Source organism: Leptosomus discolor, chromosome 1 (genome assembly GCF_034619465.1).
Source record: "Leptosomus discolor isolate bLepDis1 chromosome 1, bLepDis1.hap2, whole genome shotgun sequence".
Lineage (NCBI taxonomy): Eukaryota > Metazoa > Chordata > Aves > Leptosomiformes > Leptosomidae > Leptosomus > Leptosomus discolor.
In genome coordinates this window covers 19,980,128-19,998,057 of record NC_141391.1, presented here as the reverse complement: position 1 = coordinate 19,998,057, position 17,930 = coordinate 19,980,128, and the positions used below count along the sequence as shown (strand labels likewise).

The 17,930-nt window shown below is 38.2% G+C and overlaps 1 protein-coding gene across 1 annotated transcript in view; it reads left to right on the top strand.

The window, feature by feature from the left end:
* Window positions 1-13,859, top strand: part of XPO4 (exportin 4) — a 75,188-nt gene extending 61,329 nt beyond the window's left edge. The window contains exons 13-23 of the mRNA XM_086481814.1: window positions 90-267; window positions 1,985-2,144; window positions 3,833-4,002; window positions 4,948-5,122; window positions 6,192-6,485; window positions 7,374-7,554; window positions 9,062-9,180; window positions 10,136-10,266; window positions 11,045-11,162; window positions 12,427-12,519; window positions 13,662-13,859. Of these exons, the coding sequence (XP_086337940.1) occupies window positions 90-267; window positions 1,985-2,144; window positions 3,833-4,002; window positions 4,948-5,122; window positions 6,192-6,485; window positions 7,374-7,554; window positions 9,062-9,180; window positions 10,136-10,266; window positions 11,045-11,162; window positions 12,427-12,519; window positions 13,662-13,859 (1,817 nt within the window). The remainder of the gene's footprint in view (window positions 1-89; window positions 268-1,984; window positions 2,145-3,832; window positions 4,003-4,947; window positions 5,123-6,191; window positions 6,486-7,373; window positions 7,555-9,061; window positions 9,181-10,135; window positions 10,267-11,044; window positions 11,163-12,426; window positions 12,520-13,661) is intronic.
* Window positions 13,860-17,930: the final 4,071 nt, after the last annotated feature.

The following is a 17,930-nucleotide window of genomic DNA, read 5'->3' as shown; positions in this document are numbered from 1 at the left end:
TTGAGTTAAGCCGATGGATTCCTTAATCAAAAAGCGATAAGTTAACCTAGGGTAGAAAGTTGTGATCACTCTTTCTTTTTTAATGTAAGGCTACCTCTTGGCTAATGATACTCAGGGAGAGACTCCGCTAATACCTCCAGAAGTAATGGAATATTCCATTAAACATTCAGCTGAGGTTGACATCAATACAACACTTCAGATTCTGGGATCTCCAGGAGAAAAGGCCTCTTCCATCCCAGGGTACAACAGAACTGATTCTGTAATTAGGTAAGGATGCATCTCATGCTATTAAGTACGTTAAATGTTTTTTCAGAGGAAAAAAAGTGAGAATGTGAGTGGACTGCTGTGAATTTGAAAAGTACAAAAGAATATGTGAACACTGAACACTGGAAAAGAAATGTCTCTCTTAACTGGTATTAAAGTAAGAGCAAAGAATGGTTTTATAACAGACATATTAAAGCGATGCTGTAAAAGAGATGAAGAAAAGACAGAAAAGATGAAAGTGGGATTTTTTTCGGGTAAAGAAAGGCAGGGTAAATACAGATGATATTTCAAGTCAAGGTGATCCAGGGGAAAGACTGAGAAGAAAAATGAGAGTAAGGCATCAAACGGGTAGAACTGAGTCAAGAGGGGAAGGCTGAAATGACTAGGCTGACCTAATAGTCTTAACAGAACATGAGCCAAAGTCTTGGAAATAAACAGAAATGGTTTTATATCTCTACTGAAAGCCCATCTTTGATCTATTTGTTACAGAAAATCCTTAAAATTATTTAAATTACTAAAAACTTGGTAGATCAAAATCTTCAGCTAATATAATATATAGTCTGTAATTCATTCAGCACATGTACAACTTAAATAAATGCTTTCCAGAGCATGAGTGAGCGTGTCTACTTTGGACAGGAGTTACTGCCCAAGCTTGGCAGTAGCAGCAAAATTGCTCCTCAGTGTGGGAGGAATTGTTGTTGCTTATGTACACGTATCGCTATTAGCCTGTAAAAGGAGCAGGAGAGGGGATTTCTGTTCTCTCTTTGCAAGAAGGCTGATGCCCACAAAGGACTCCTCAACTGGAACCCTCATGCTTCAGAAGATTGCATTCCGCTTTTCACACAGAAGATTCTTCACCCAAGATTAGTTGTTGTGTACTTAACATTTTCTTCTTCTGGAAGAGGCTAGAAAAATTGGATCTTCTCATTAGCAATGATGTGCTTAGTATTTAGCAGTTTGAATACTGCTTGCTGATACTATTGGCAGCTTCAAGAAGTGGCGACCAAACAGGATTTCTTGATGCAGTGTCTCAGTGGTAATGGGGAAAAAAAAAATCCGATCTAAATAAGGAGAGATTTGAGGCTCTATGGCAATAGCTCTGAAATGTCTTCAAGAAATAGGCCACTGTCAGCTCCTAAATTCCTTGTGCACTTTCACATTCTTACGAAATTTGTTCAATGTACTACAAAAGCTAATATTTAATGTAGCTTTTTGGGCATATAAATGCAATCACCTGGTGATCTGCTATTTCAGACTTCCTCTGCAGTAATGAAAAAGAGATAAATAACTGGTCATGGCTGTATTTGTTCTTTAGTACACATCATGCTGCAAAAGCTGCACAATTGGGACCCACTCGGTCGCTAAGCTTGATGGTACAAGGAAGGGAGAATCAATTTTTTTTATAAAAGCTTTTCAAGCACTCTGAGTATTAGTCCATTTGTCTTCATTCCCTTGATATCAGAATGCTTGTGAGGATTCTTTGTTGCAGTATTTTTGATGTCAAGACAATCGCCTTATCTTTTAATACATATTCTGACTTTTTGGAGGATATCTGCCAGTCTAGCCTGTTTCTCCTTGTGTTTAAAGAAACAAATTCAGGTTCTTTTTACTTCATTAGAGTTGAACTACTTTGTGTTATCCTGTTCCTTCTGTCATATTTCATGAGAAATTAAAGTGTTTGGTTCTCCAGAACCATCCTTGTTGTATTTTAAATCCGCAGGTTGTTATCTGCTATTTTAAGAGTGTCAGAAGTAGAATCCAGAGCAATAAGGGCAAATCTGACACACCTCCTGAGCCCCCAGATGGGCAAAGATATTGTATGGTTCCTCAAGCGTTGGGCGAAGACTTATCTCCTAGTAGATGAAAAGCTGTATGATCAGGTAAGGATGTAACTTTTATGAAGCAATTGGTGAGTATTAGCAATAATATTATCCTGTGAATGCAGATGTGAGCATAGCTGGTTTAAAGTGCAATGATAAAGCATTTTTAATGTTAAATGGGTTGTGGTTTATTTTGGAATTTATTTGAAAGTTGAAGTTTTCTTCAGTTTTTTAATTAGAAATGTAAGTCGTTAGGGGACCTTCTTGCACATTTTGGTGCACATGTGATTTTAAAAAATTTTTATTTTATTTTAATATTATTTTTTTAGCCATTGCCATAGCAGAATAGCGTAGGGCGTGCTCAGGCTGCATAGTGGGTAAAGCTCGCTGACTACAGCCATTTTATAAGCTACTTCTCACTATCCATCAGATCTTACAGTTCACCCCTAATACAGTGGTTGCCCTTGATGGATGATTTAGTGAGTAACGTGGTCGTGATTCCGAGTTAGACATTTAACACCATCACAGGGTGGTATCCATTAGCTAATGTCATGCTACTTTCTCTCCTCTCCCCATTCTCATATGTCCTCACCGTATAGATCATGATTTCAATGGTGCGCTCTTTGTAAAGGGCAACTTCTTACTGTGTTTGAACAGCACTAATCATGATGAGACCTTGATCCTGATTTTGCTTATCAAACTAACTGTAATCCAGCTAGCTGACGGGGGCCACTCCTGCTGAGGAGGTCCTGTTGGCTCTAACTTTTGAGAAGGAAGACGCCTTCTCCTCCTCTTTATTTCCACTATTGAAGCAACTAAGAATACTAACGCTTCAGGAGGCCCCTCCTTAACAAAATAGGTGTATCGTAGACCTGTAAATATTTGGAATCATATTATTCAGCTTGTACTTACAACAGAGCTAAGAATTTGCAAAGGTACCAGTTGGGGAAGAATTGGAGAGCGTGTAAGGAGGAGATCCACGAAAGAAACGATAAAATAGAGTATATAGGAAATCACACGTTTAGTTTGTGTTGACATGTGAAAGTGATTGAAACCTCTATTTGAACCTTATGCTCCGTCATGTATCTATAAGGGGATTTAAAGCTAGAAATGTTAGTGGTGTGCTGACAGAGGAAGCCCCTGCACAAGTATTAGAAAATTCTTGGATTTCACTCTAGAGAAACTTATTTTAAAGATAGAACAGGCAATTTCAAGGAAGCATATTTTAATGTGCCGGGACCAGGATGTGACGTCTTTCCTAGAAGATACACAGATTGGAGGAACAATCTGCAGAAAGCAGATGCAGAAAAATTGTGATGAAAATAAGTTTTTACAAGACTCGTTCTAGATCAACAGCTAGGTTTATTTCTAATAATTTTTATCACTGAATTTTGAGGGATTTCATCATAAATTCATGGAAGCACTTTTGGGAGATGATTTTGGGATCTTTCTTTTAATTTTTAAAGCTTTTGAACTTTCGTTAACATTAAAAGCTAGACATACTCAAACCTGATTTTCTAATAAGGTTGAAACTTCTCTTTGTTTTTAGGTGTTGTGCTTAAAATTGCAAGATAAATTTGGCAAAGATTTTTCTATTACAGGTATTCTTTGCCTTTGTCTATGTAACATTTGTGTATTTTAAGTAGGGAAGAAGTGACAGCCTGAAAAGAATTTGCTGACAATGATTACCATACACTTTGGGGTTCTGGCTTCTGTAAAACTCACTCATTTTAATGCTTTTCTTATAGATAAGTCTGCCATTTAGTACAGCATTTGGTGCTGATACAGAGGGTTCCCAGTGGATTGTGGGTTACCTTTTAGAAAAAGTGATCAGTAACCTGGCAGTGTGGAGTTCAGAGCAGGACCTTGCAAATGATACTGTACAACTGCTAGTAACATTAGTGGAAAGGAGAGAGCGGTAAGTTGCAATATCTCTGGAAGTAAAAAAATTTCTTTTGCTTCCTTTAAATTTTTTTGGCCAACGTAATTCAGATATAGGGCACTTCATGTCTCTGTAAGTCAAATTACTTTAGTAACATACTGTAAATGAAAAAAAAATTATCTGAGAAAGTGAGGAGTGAGACCTGTGTTTGACAAAACATAACCTAATTGTTATTGTTGCTTAGAAGTGCACTCTCCTTCCCTAACCTTCGTGCCTCACTCTTAAAACGGTGAGAAAGGAAAACTCTCCTGGTCTCCACTCTTATTGCAAGGATTTTTGCGTCGTTGTTTATTTTTGTTGAACAAGCTCTTCTGGATTAAGAGTTCAGATACTGGCTAAGCCAGTATAAAATGTGGTTTGTAAACATATAAAAAAAAAATTATAAAAAATCCAGGATTTGGCGGATTGAGACAAATTTAAAAGTTTTCTTTGGTATTACAAACTGTGAAGCAGGAAATTCTTGAGTGTTTTGTGACTTGACATGCAATGATACATGCAATCATTCATTCACAGTCTGCTGAAAGACTGAAGATTGAGGATTTAAACACCTGAGGAATTTTGTTTTTTTAATAAATTAAACCCCACAGGAGCTAGTTTTGGAATAAACTGCTTATTTTATCATGACATAATGAGACTAAGCTTTTAATCCACGCAACATGTGCATTAACTCTGTGTGTGTATGTGTGTAAAACTAAAGCACTTCCCTGCTTTCCTCCCATATGAATTGAGCTATTTTCAGAGTATATAACTTAGACATCTTAGAGGTGAGGCATTAATAAGACATAAGTCAAAAGGCGATTTAGCCTTAGAATAAAGGAATTTTAAAAAAATAAAAATCTTCTGACAACCGCTAGCAACTTGATGTGCTCTGTTCATACAGTTTTGTGAAGTCTTTAATTAAACTGTTTTTCCCTCTTTTAGGGCAAACTTAGTTATTCAGTGTGAAAACTGGTGGAATTTAGCTAAACAGTTTGCAAGGCGAAGCCCTCCTCTTCACTATTTGTCCAGTTCTGTGCAGAGAACACTAATGAAAGCTTTAGTTTTAGGAGGTTTTGCTCACATGGATACAGAAACAAAGCAACAATACTGGACAGAGGTAAGCTATTTTGATGCTTCTGTTACCTCCATTTTAGCAAGTAATAGAAACAAGTTTAGGAAATTTGATGGTGACTCAAAAACAACTCATACAGAATCTTTTGATTTTGAGCATCTACTATTGATTTTTTTTTTTTTTTTTAATTATTCTCTCTTTGAAGGGCAATAGTTGTATGGCAGCCATGGGCTGCCAAAAATTCTTATCTAAAACATCACAACCTAAACAGAAACAACTAATAATTACCTGGAATATTTGTGAAGCAGCCAGTATAGCAGTACACTTGAAAGGCTGTTATAAAAGGTTAAGAATTTCCCTTGGAACTGTGTTGTTTCTTCCTTTAATTTGGTGGCGTTATGAGTTACTCGCTTGATAATGACAGTAAGTAAAAAGCTAATGTGGAACATAATGAAGAGCCTTGACCAGCTTTTTGTGCCCTGGCTCCTTTAAAGCTCATGTATCTAATACCAGAAAAGCTGGTGCTAGAAAGTAGCAGAAACGTGATCAGGAAGCACTATGTGAGTTGGTAAAGCATTGGCCTTCTGAGAGAAACTTGCTTTCATTAGCAAAGCTATGAAATTAGCAATTGAAGGTAAGACTAATGCACTGGAAGTAATTGGGAAAAGCATTTAACTATGGATTACAAAAGAGATTGCACTATTGAGAGCTGTAACATGACAAAGATAATTGTGAACATGAAGCTGAATGCTTTCAGTGATGAACTGTAACAAATGTTTCCCCTAATACTGAATTTGGAAGAGCACCAAATAGTGTGAGCCAGAGAAAGTCACTGTCATTTGTTTAAGCACTACAAAATAACATAAAATATTTACGGAGGTGCTCATTTTGAAACCAGCCTGCAGGTGGTGATGGACAATGAGAATCGCTAATGACTACCACTTCAGCTTATGTTAAGGTGACAGATACCATAATTGAGCCGTTGGAAACTGGAACTGATTGATTCTCGTACTGCCATGCCAAAAGCAACCCAGGAGCTTGCTAAATTGCAAAACCCTTGCATCTCATATAGTAGTACGCTTATCTTAATGTGACTTTTCTAAAAAATTTCAAGGTTCTTCAGCCACTTCAGCAGCGATTCTTGAATGTGATAAACCAAGAAAACTTTCAACAGATCTGTCAGGAGGAGGAAGTGAAACAGGAAATCACTGCAACGTTAGAAGCACTCTGTGGCATTGCTGAGGCTACCCAGATTGATAACGTAGCAATTCTCTTCAATTTCCTAATGGACTTCCTTAATAATTGCATTGGATTAATGGAAGTATACAAAAACACACCAGAGACTGTTAATCTCATAATAGAAGTCTTTGTTGAAGTTGCACATAAACAAATTTGCTACCTTGGAGAGGTAAATATAACCAGAAGGGGAAGGAGGGGAAGAGCATGTGTATGTGCGTGCATGTGTGTACATGTGTATACAGTGCTATCCATTAATCAAAACAAAGTGCAGTGATTTTTAGGTTCTATAGAGAAAGAAATGCTACATGGTCACATCTGTTAGAGGAATTCCTTTGTTTAAAAACATACACTTGCAAAGATTAAAAGCAGGACATCTAGACTGCTCTTACACCAACAAACTTAACCACAGTTCATCACTAGTCTAACTCTATGTGTGGGTGGCAAGAGTGCAGACCTTGCTGAGTACTTTTTTTAACCAGATCAAACTTTCTGAAGGCTAATCTAGGAGAATTGCAGCACTGTTTCACGTGACAAGTACCATAGAGACACTTCCTTGGTCCTGAGCAAGGCATTAATAGACACCAAGGAGTTATCAGGTAAAATGAGTCAGTGCAGTACCCTTACATCTTTGCACTGTTGGCTAATTTTGCTTTTGCATCTAGAAATGTTCCTGCCTGTTCCACACTGGGTGTGCACAAACACTGCACTCCAGACTTCAATAGCTGAAGTGAGTGCCCAAGGGATTTCGTTGGTGGTCTAGTTTGTGAGGTTAGCGAGATGTGTCCCAAGCCACTCTCATTTTTTAAACTTTTTTTTTTTTTGCTTAAGATTGAGGAATTGATAAAAGCAATGTTCTGCTGTTTCAATCTGCAGAACACCAATATATGGCTGTAAGTGTTCATACTGTTTAAGGTGTGGCTGTTTCCTTGATTTGTGTGTAGTTGTTACAAAAAGTGGTTATATAACTGAGATTAGAATCTTGAGGTATCATCAACCACATAATGCCATCTTAAAACGAAGTGTGTCACTTGCTTTCTTACTATCTAACGTTTTACAGGCCAAAGCCATGAACTTGTATGAGGCCTGCCTAACTCTGCTCCAGGTGTATTCCAAGAATAATCTAGGTCGACAACGGATAGATGTAACAGCAGAAGAAGACCAGTACCAGGATCTCCTCCTTATTATGGAGCTTCTCACCAATCTTCTATCAAAAGAATTCATAGATTTCAGTGATACAGGTATGAAGGAATTGGTAATTGCTGAACCATAACTTGTGTTCTAACCTGTAAAAACCATTGTGGGGCATGCATTCAATCCAGGTGAAGTGAAAACTGAAGTTTAGGCTTGATTAGGTCAGGATACGGAAATCACTATTTTATGTGCCAGTAGCAAAGGCAGGACTTTTCACAGTACTTTAGCATCTGAAGTTATTCTTGCTCTCATAAAATAAATAGGGCATGTATGAAACAGCTTGATATCTGAAAGTTGCAAGTCTGAACATGGAGTAGCAGCAGTTTTATAACAAAAAAAAAACATAGAGAAGCTGGAATAGTAAATTACAGCAACAGGGCAGATGGATTATCTTCTTAGTACAAGATCCAACTTTTGTGAAATGCTGAACTCATTAAAATTCTGTCACATTTGAGGGTTTTCTGTGTTCCTCATTCACAGAACATGCTTTATGGTATGTGGATGTAGTTAAGGGTTCTTTTTTGTATCCCAGCCTGTTACTTTCTTCTGTATATTTGCCACTTGAAATGGCAGTAGTCCTGAATATGATCTGCCAGTTCTAGCTTACCTGTGCTGCATTGCTTTCAAATAAGCTGAAACACATTTGCATGCTTCAGATCTTACCATGTCCTATACAGTTTGCACAGAAAACATGCTCCGTAACAAGCTGAATCTGCCCAGGTTGTTTTGATGTTGTTCATTGTTTTTCTGAGGTACATCTGGAAAGAGAGAACCTTGTACTCCAAAATTCCCTGCATCAGTCTAGTTTTCTGTCGTGCATTCACCACACAAATACAGAACCAGATTTAGACTTTGTCCATTGAATGGACAACTCATGCCACGTAACATATTCTCCTTGAGGTCAGACACTGGATGTTAGTTGCATGGAAAACATTGTAAAATACTTACTGTGAAGCTAAGGAATGTGAATATTACCTAAATGTAATGCCCAGAGATCAAATGTATGGAAAATTGTCTCCATACTATTGCTGGCTCAATGCAGGAATTGTAAAAGTAAGGTCACTGCCAGTTGATGGGAAATGTAGGTCTTGCCTGTAACTAGAGAAAACTTGACAATGTCTAAACTATTTTGTGCATTAACTCTCCCATTTGTTTTTCTCCTTGTGTTTATAAAATATATATTAAAAGTATAAACATGCAGTAATGTTTGCTCACTATCCATTTATGTGTGCAGGCCTGAAGCAGCCATCACTAGAAGCAAATGCAATGTTCTGTAATGGAAGGGAGCCCTCAGAGTATCTGAAGTGTTCTGTTTTAGCATGCCATCTGGTACATGTGATTATGAAATGCTTAGTCCTAATGAATATAAATATAGAGTGATGTGGCAGCCTCCCCTCACTTAAGTTTCTATTTTAATACAGTGCCTCATGTTTTTGTTTGGGGAGAGGGGAATAGTCCTATTTTTAAAAATGTCTTTATTATAAAGAAATGGGACTCTTCTTTCAGTATGTTTAATCCTCCTTTTATACAAAACATTTTTTGTCTTTTCTGCAGATGAAGTATTTAGAGGACATGAGCCTGGGCAAGCTACAAATAGATCTGTATCAGCAGCAGATGTTGTCTTATATGGGGTTAATCTAGTTCTGCCTCTAATGTCCCAGGATCTGCTGAAGGTAAGTATATTTTTAGACATAGCTTCTAGAATATGAAAGCTTTACAGTAATGAATTCCCTGAATTCATTCTTATGTGCATTCCACCTCCATGAGTTGAGTTTTCTAGGCTTTTTAAAGTGTAAATAACTATTCCGTAGTTCTAGATACTATCTGAAAATAAATATTGTAAGCTGAGAAAATGTATATTTGAAGGGCCTAAACAAAACTTTTTTCTTCTAAAAGTGACTCTGTGCAGGTCAACAATTAGCTAAACCTGAAACGTGGCTTGTGGAGTCCTTTTTCTGATAGTGTCAGAAATGTGATAGGAAGCATAAATGGTGATATTAGTAAAATAAACAGGTGAAAAAGAATTTTAAAAAATAAATCTGGGAGCAAGTAGTAACTATTTTCACGGTACCGCTGGCTTTCGTATCATAGACATCAGCAGCTTGTCAGTAGAACAGTAAAATACGAAACAATGGAATGGCAGTATTTCGTGGGGTTGTGCTGTGTTAATGTTTTACTTCGAATCAGGGGAACATTTCTGAAGTGTGTCTTGGTTGTCCCCTCTTAAGGTGCTTTCTCATCTGGTAGTGCTTGCTGAGCATGAGAGCTGCATTCATCTTAGGTGACACTGAGTCAAAGGATGTACCCTCTATTGTGCTCCAAATGCTCATGAGGCTTTTATCCCACAGGACTAGACTTGCTCATGTCTGAAGTAAAACTCCTTGAATTGGTATAGAGCAGATACCAGCCTCCCACCACCAACTGTTTAGCTTTACCTTTCTTTATTGTACCGCAGTGTCTGCTAATAAAGTTGTAGCCATTCTAACGACTCTGAAGGTGACTACTAAATTTGTCTTTTCTTCTTCAGTGAAAAGCGTCAGTCCTGTCTCTTTGTACAGATGGAAGTTATGTCAGAATAGAGTTATGTGATTGATTGATTCTAAAACTACCGTGTTTTTCTTTTGACAGTTTCCATCCCTGTGTAATCAATATTACAAATTAATCACTTTCATCTGTGAGATATTCCCTGAGAAAATTCCACAACTACCAGAGGACCTCTTTAAGAGCCTAATGTACTCACTGGAGTTAGGGATGTCATCGTATCCTTTATAAACCTTGGGAGTGTTTAAAAATCTGCGTTGCTTTTGTAAGGACCTGTTAAAAATAGGATCTTTTTTTTCTTTGCATTTTTTTCCCCTTTTATCAATATCTGTATCTATAATTATGTATTGGTAATGGACTCTTACTGTCTGCTGTCTGGTCACTGAGAGTTTCACTGTAGTGACTACTGAGATTCTAGTATTAGCTGAATTGCCTCTGACTTGTGCTGCCTGAATGCAGCCTTTAAGTGGTTTAGCATGTAAGTTTTTTCTGGCAGCCATTCCTGCCTCCTCCATTACTTCATTTCAGAGTGTGTAACTTCATAAGCCTTCAGCTGGTATCCCAAAGCCATTCCTGAATTAGTTTCTCAGCTGGTAATACAAAACATTGCTGCTGTTCTACTGGGCTGGCTCCAGAGCATTTCCTGTCAGGGTGCCAATGGGCTCTCCCTCTCATAATGGCAGTACCATTTTCACTAATCTGCGGCACGTGTCAGAAACAGATGAGCTTGACCATAAGGGACTCTTTCTGAAAATGTTATGTCAGAGAGGGTTATGTTACCTTAGGGCACGTAGCTAATAAAAGACGGCAACAAAATTGGAATTCTTTTTTTCCCCTTTTTCTATTTTTTCAATTTAATGTTTTTATTAACAGCTTTATACTAAAAAGAAATCTTGGAACATACAAGCATTTAAAATATTTTCTAGTGACACAACTGGGACGTTTTACCACAATTTAATTGAAATCCTACTTAGATTCTTTAACACCCATTATCAGAATGAGCTCAGAGGTTTGCCAGCTCTGTCTGGAGGCTGTAACACCGTTAGCAGAACAGTGTGCAAAAGCACAAGAAACAGATTCAACCCTTTTTCTAGCAACAAGGCACTTTCTTAAGGTAAGGCACCTGCGTTTCGTGTTACTTTGGTGTTTTGCATACAGGTAGCGTCAAGAGGCCAAACAGCGATCACATCTGACCGGGTTGATCAGGATCACATATACAGTAAGAAACAGCCTGTTACCTAAAAACCGGCAGTTTAAGAAGAAAGAGAGCCATGAAGGACTGGAGACATTGGACTAGAGTACAAAGGAGGATGGAGGTGTGGAGGGAGGCAGTTACTAATTGCCAGTCAACAAAGGACCTGAGCCTTTCAGAACGCAATTTATATTTATCCATGCTCTGCACACGAACTCTAGAATGAACGTGATTGACAATTTCAGCAGTTCCATTTACCGTGAAAGCTGTGAAATAGGAAGCTTCCAGAATTGTGTGAACTGGAAGCTGGACAGAGTACTAGAACAAGAGGCAGAAAAAAGAGCATAGTTGGGAACTAGGAAGGAAATGCTGTCATTTATTCAGTGTATCCAATGAATTAGGAGTTTTCATATTCCAGTATCGTATTTAGTAACTTCCTTTTAGAACCATCCACTCTATCTCATTGAATTTTGGAGTGAGCTGGTAGCAACCAGGTTCCTGCTAACTGGGAACAAAGTAATTGTGAAATTTGTGTGCTTGTTTTCCGATTTTGTAAAGACTTCAGTTTTCCTTAAGACGTCTTTTCTTAGCAAACTGACATTCAGACTTCTGGGGATTGCTCATTAAAAGCATACATCAGCCAAGCTGAGAGAATGAGAAACACCTTAAATAATTTTATCTTCATATTTCTTCCAAGTTCACATAGCTTTCTGCCTTTTCTCTGAATTTCCACTTCAGATTAGAATACCGTTCTTATTAATCTGTTCCCTGTTTGGCTTTCTGTGAGCTGTAGGAGTCTCCAAAACTTGAGGAAAAAGTTCCCTGTTTTATTCTGGAAGAGCAAAGACTTTTTTTGTTATTTCTCTGGCATATCTGCAGCTTTTGGAGAAAAATGTAAGAGATGCCATTTCTCCTGAAGAACACATGTAGATCAACACCAGGTTTCAGTGCTTTGAGATGTGAATTTGTGCTGTTAAGTCAAGACTCAACTTCTAAAAGAACTTGGCTTTCCAATTACTGATACCTAGATTAAAAAAAAAAAAAGGCAACAAAACACACAACAACCTTGGATGTTTGTAAATACATGTTCATTATCATTATCAGAAGTGAAGATGAAGTTCAGCAGCAAATGTTAGTAAAGTAGAAAGTTAACGCTTCCGTAACTGCTTCTGTTTTGTGATTTCAGATGGTCTTTGATATGCTGGTACTTCAGAAGCACAATACAGAAATGACGACTGCAGCAGGTGAAGCATTCTACACGTTAGTGTGTTTGCATCAGGTATGGCACTTGGACACTTACACCCTGAAAACCGGTCATTTGTTGAAGGAGAGTGGTTAGTCTGACAAATCACAGCATCGTTTGGGTTGTAAGAGGCCCTCAGGAGGTCTGTAGTCCAGCCTCTTGCTCAAAGTGGGGTCAACACTGAATTCAGATCAGGTTGCTCAGAACTTTTTCCAACTGTGTCTTGAAAACCTCCAAGATGGATATTCCAAAGCCTCTCTGAGCAGCCTGTTGAATGCTTTATTCTCCTTATAATTCAGGTGCTCTCAGCACCCGCTGAAGAGTCCTGGTGGCCTACCCCACCGGACTCATTCAAGTTCATCAATATCCTTCTTATGTTAAGGAGTTCAAAACTGGACACAGGATTCCACATCTAATCTAACAAGTGCTGGGTAAAGACAACTAATAAATTTCAGCCTTTTGTCTGTTATTGCTAAATCACCTGCTCCATTCAGCAGCAGGACCCACTTTTTCCCTGTTCCTTCTTTTACTGTTAATGTACTGGTAGAAGCTGCTGCTGTTGTCCTTGATGTCCCTTGCCAAATTCAGTTTTAGCTGAACTTGACTTCTCTGTCATTGGCTCCTGTGTCCTTCACCCTTGCTTCCAGAGCTCAGTGGTGACTCTGGACTTGCTCCAGGTGCCCCTTGGCAGTGTCCTTTTAGTCATGTTTAACATGTTTCTTTGTCTTCTGGTTCTGTCCGAGTAAGTAGGAAGCTCTTAGAGAGGAGTCTAAGCTCTGCCTCAGGGAAAGGGAATCTAGAAAAGGGAGAACCTGTGGGAGGGGATGGTTGGTACGGCACGCTGAACACTGTGAAGTGCGATTTGCAGGAATAAGCCTATGAAGGGTGTGCCTTGAAGTTTTCCTCTCTCTCTGCACTGCAAAGCACTGTACTAGCTCTAAAGGCTTCTTCAGCCTTACTAAGAAACCTGGTCTGATTGAAGGGCTTTGTCTGGTAGGTGAAAGGCTGCGAGTTGCTTCTGGTACGCTCGTCAGTGACACTGGAGAGAACAGGTGGAGAGGTACTGACAGTGTTCTGTCACAGCCTTGGTTCTGGATTTTGTCCTGATGAGAGAAGTTGTGTATATTGTACGGTGGGTTTGGTTTTTTAAGTTAATAAGATTCTCCTTTATTTAACAGGCTGAATATTCAGAACTAGTTGAAACTTTACTATCAACTCAACAAGATCCAGTAATTTACCAGCGGTTAGCAGATGCCTTCAACAAGCTTACTGCAAGCAGCACTCCTCCTACACTGGACCGTAAGCAGAAGATGGCCTTCTTAAAAAGTTTAGAAGAATTTATGGCAAATGTTGGTGGACTTCTCTGTGTAAAATAAACAACAAAACTCTATGCCTAATTTAGACCCTTTCTGCAAAATGCACTGAGAAATGCTGAATGCTGACTAGATCTTGTACCTGTCTCTGGGTTCTTTGCAGCCATCTCGGATTCTAGAGAGCCTGGAAGTTTGAACGTAACACAGTGGAATAGGAGAGGTCAACTTTGAATCAGCTTCTGCTATTATGTATTAGCTGCAATCTGTCATACTTGCGTGTCGGAGAGAACGAATAGAAAATTTGAATTGAAATTTTTTCCATATATGTGCAAACAGATATGGGCACAATGAAAAATAAATGCAGTGCCTTTCCCCCCCGCACTGGTTTAAAATATGAGTGGCCAGATAAAAGTACAGATTTCTTTTCTACCCAAAATCATGTTAGAGTGTGATGCAGATACATTTAAAGCTCTAAACAGTTTAGCTGATTTTAAGCTTTATTTTTCCTCTCTTGAAGTTTGAGTTTGTGTTCCAATGGGGAAGAAAAACCAAATGGTATTTTAACTTGTGTTTAGTTCTGTTTTTCTACATCAACCTGACATTGCATGTTTAATGCAGTGCCGGATTTTACATTATGTTCTGCTGCCTAAAGTTCCGAAAAAGAAGGTGTATATTTTTGTTCCCCTAAAATGAACTTTAGGAACTGTAGCCATTTCATTGCCTTAACTTAAAAGAGAAAAAAAGCTCGTATACTTTAGATAAGAAATTTAAGGCAAGATTTGACTCTTCAGAGTTGGTTTAGGATGTTGGCATTAAGCTGCTGTGTACCTGTTGCAGCCCTCCATGTTGATGTGTCATTTTGGAATGAGTGTCTAACACAAGGTTCATGTGTAGTTTTACTTTCAGTATCTGTCCTGATTCATAGCTGGGTTGCACGCAACTGCAATGTATTTCTACACTGAACTCTTTGCTTAAGCAATAACAACTCAAAGTGTAAGTTACTGGCAAACTTTTTAAAGTTGGGGCATTAGCTAAAGCAATTATGCTAGAACAGGGGTGTCAGACCCTTTAACTCAAGGGCCATATTTGTTTGGCCGGAGTCGCGAAAGGTAATTGGGATGTGTAGTGCTGTAAGGGATTTTTGGTTTTGCTGAATCTAGCTCCACTTCTGCAGAGCCCTCCCAGCTGCTCTGCTCTTGCTCGGTTTTTTTGTATCAAGCACTTTAGCTATTACAACAGCAGAATATAGTGCCCTGAGTGTAGTGGACCAACAAGGGAGAGCAGCACACCGATACAAAAGCAAGGCCTGCTTTGTCTCCAGTCATAAGCCAGAGAAAACTGAAGCAAGCACAAATGCTGCATGTCTAGTAAAATTGATTTTTTGTGGAAATACATGGAGGCAGAAGTGGGCCCTTTTGTTTAAGACCTCTGCTAGGTTATGCTGTTGAATATTTCCCATGTGTTTTTAAAATTTCTATAAAATGTACAGTATACACCTTTACATGGCTATGTATAGCGTCGTGTTTGCAACTCTGTGCCATTCTTCAGCTGTTCATCTCAAAATCAGTCACAATAGCCAGAATTTTTAAAAGACATAAATCTGTAATAATGTGCTATAAGTGATCTAAGGCTTTTCTTGTTTTTTAGTTAAATCCATACCTGTCTCAAGCATGGATCCACAAGGCAAAAAATGCCATCTCTTCATTATACTTTTCTTCTTTTAATTTATGAGAAAACTGGGCTAGGGCAGATTTACACATTAAAAAGTGACCATAAAACTTGTTAGATAATGTACCTTCCCAGCTAGCATTTTATTACTAACATAATTTGTGTAGTATTTTAGAACAGGGGTATTGCTCTCGATTTTTTTTCTAGAAAGTCTAGTGCTTTTCTTTAAAAGGTTTCTTGATTGTGCACTTGGCACAAAAGATAATGAGCCTGGCAGATCCTTCTTTTCTGATGGCTGATTTTTAAAATTTGTCTGGGTTTTGCTATGTTTTTGAAACTGCTTCTGGAGTTTCTCTGAGTTTGTACATCAGATAGGGCAGCAGCTCTGAAACCTCATTTTTTTTCAGATGAAGGGCATTAAAGCCTGGGAACATGAGCGGCAGTAGGAGCTGCTAGTTTGTCATGATGTGCTTTATGTCAAATACCTAGACCAAAGTCTTCGAAGAGATCATAGCAAATACTTCAGATCTTTTTGGATCTGACTGAATAACGGATATTCTGAGTCACCATTTCTTTTGTAACTAGCTCTTGTCACTATCACTTTTTTAATCATAAAGCTGGCTCGCTATTTAAAAATATTTATTAACTTAAAATTTAAAATCCTCGTGCGTATTGTGATTGATGAATGGGAGCACAAATTGAGTTAGTATTCAGGACAAAGTATTGTGCCTACCCATTACTTTTCTTACCAGGCCCACTGTGTTGTAACAAGCGGAGGCACACAGCGTCTTTTGACCATCAAGACTTGCTGAAGACTGAACGCTTACTTTCAAAGACTGGTTTTGAAGGTTGCTTAAAACTTTCCTTTGCCCTTCATTTAAAAATAATAATGTATGTTAAAGAGAAACTGTCCTAGTAAGGGTTTTTTTGGGTAATTTTCCTGTTTGGTGTTAGGCCAGGCAACATTCTTCCTTTCTTGTTTCTTAATTTTTCTTTGGTCCTCATATATTCAACAGGGATCTTTCCATGCCATTTTATGTTTCTTTGAAAGCAAATGCTAAGGTGTCTCTGCTTAGTGACATCCATGAAATTGTTGCAAAAGGTTCTGGGAATGAGTTTTATTAATTCATACTCCTGCTGGCTAGGTGGCTGCTTCTGCCTAAACTGTTCAGTTTCTATATCCCTTCAAAAAAAAAAAAAAGGAGGAAAGAAAAAAATCCTTCAGTGATCTTCTGTACATCCAGTTGCTGTAAATCTGGATGCAAAAGCTCATTCAAGTCCACAGGAAGGACTCATAGACCATTTTTAGTGAACATTGAGGCTTGGCTCCACATCAGTGTTCTGAAACTTACAGCATCACTGCATTGATTTTCTGTTCACTGTGCAAAGAGAATAATGGTTCTACAAATGCCCCTGGTTTTTGAAGGGGAAAAAAAAAGGCAACTCAAACTGAATTACAAATGCTGCAGGACATAATTGTAACAAATATATTTGTCTAGACTTTTTTTTGCTAAAACAGATTATTGCTCCAGTGTTCTCATTCTGAGACTAGAAGTCAAGTAGTTTCTTTCCCATTTTGCCAGCTCCTTCCCCATTGTAATAGCTAGTTCTAATGCTGGTGGCATAGCAATTTTCTGTTGTTCACCCTATAATTTTCAGTGCTAGTAAGCATGACCATCTGGTTGGGTCATGAAATTCAAAAACTTCTTGAGAAAGCACAGCTACCCATGAACAGGGAGAAGTGAACTACTACTACATGAAACTTCCACTTCTGTGTGCATTTATGCCTTAATTGTCTTCACTGAATTACCACCGGAATCTGCTACTTACTGCCCAGAGGTTTGTGTTTCACTGTTTAGTGATAAAGGGCTCACCGTTTTCCTCAGGAATGAGAAACTTGTTTTCTCAGCCATGTCCAAATCCTACTAGTTGAAAGCGAGGGGTTTGAGTTAGTCATCTCTTTGATAGCGTGTAGCACTCGCTAAAGCCCCAGTGTTTACCTGGGTAAATCCCTTTATATATCTAAGCCATGTAGTTCTAGAAAACAAGCTTGCTCAGAGCAGTCAGGTGTCCATTTAAAATCTACTTCTTTAAAAAGTAAAGCAAATTTGAATTTGTAAAACTATTCAAAAAATACAAATTGCAGCATTTCTCTTGTAAAACACTTCAAGTAATTTCAGTTTTGGTTAAATAATTTCATAGAAGGGGTGTTTTTTATGGAAGTAGCTTGATGAATATAAGCGCAGGAGTAGGAGCCAGGCTCCTCTAATTTTGTATCATTTTTTCCACTGGATCCTCTGTGGCCATTGGCAAGTTGCTAGAACTGTGTTGTTGTTAAAATGGTGATAATACCTACCTACCTCACAGGGATGTTGTGAGGATTAGCTTATGCCTATAAAATGCATTGAGGATCTGAGATGCTATGTAAATATTAAATATTCTAATTTTAGTTTTGTGAGGTGTAAG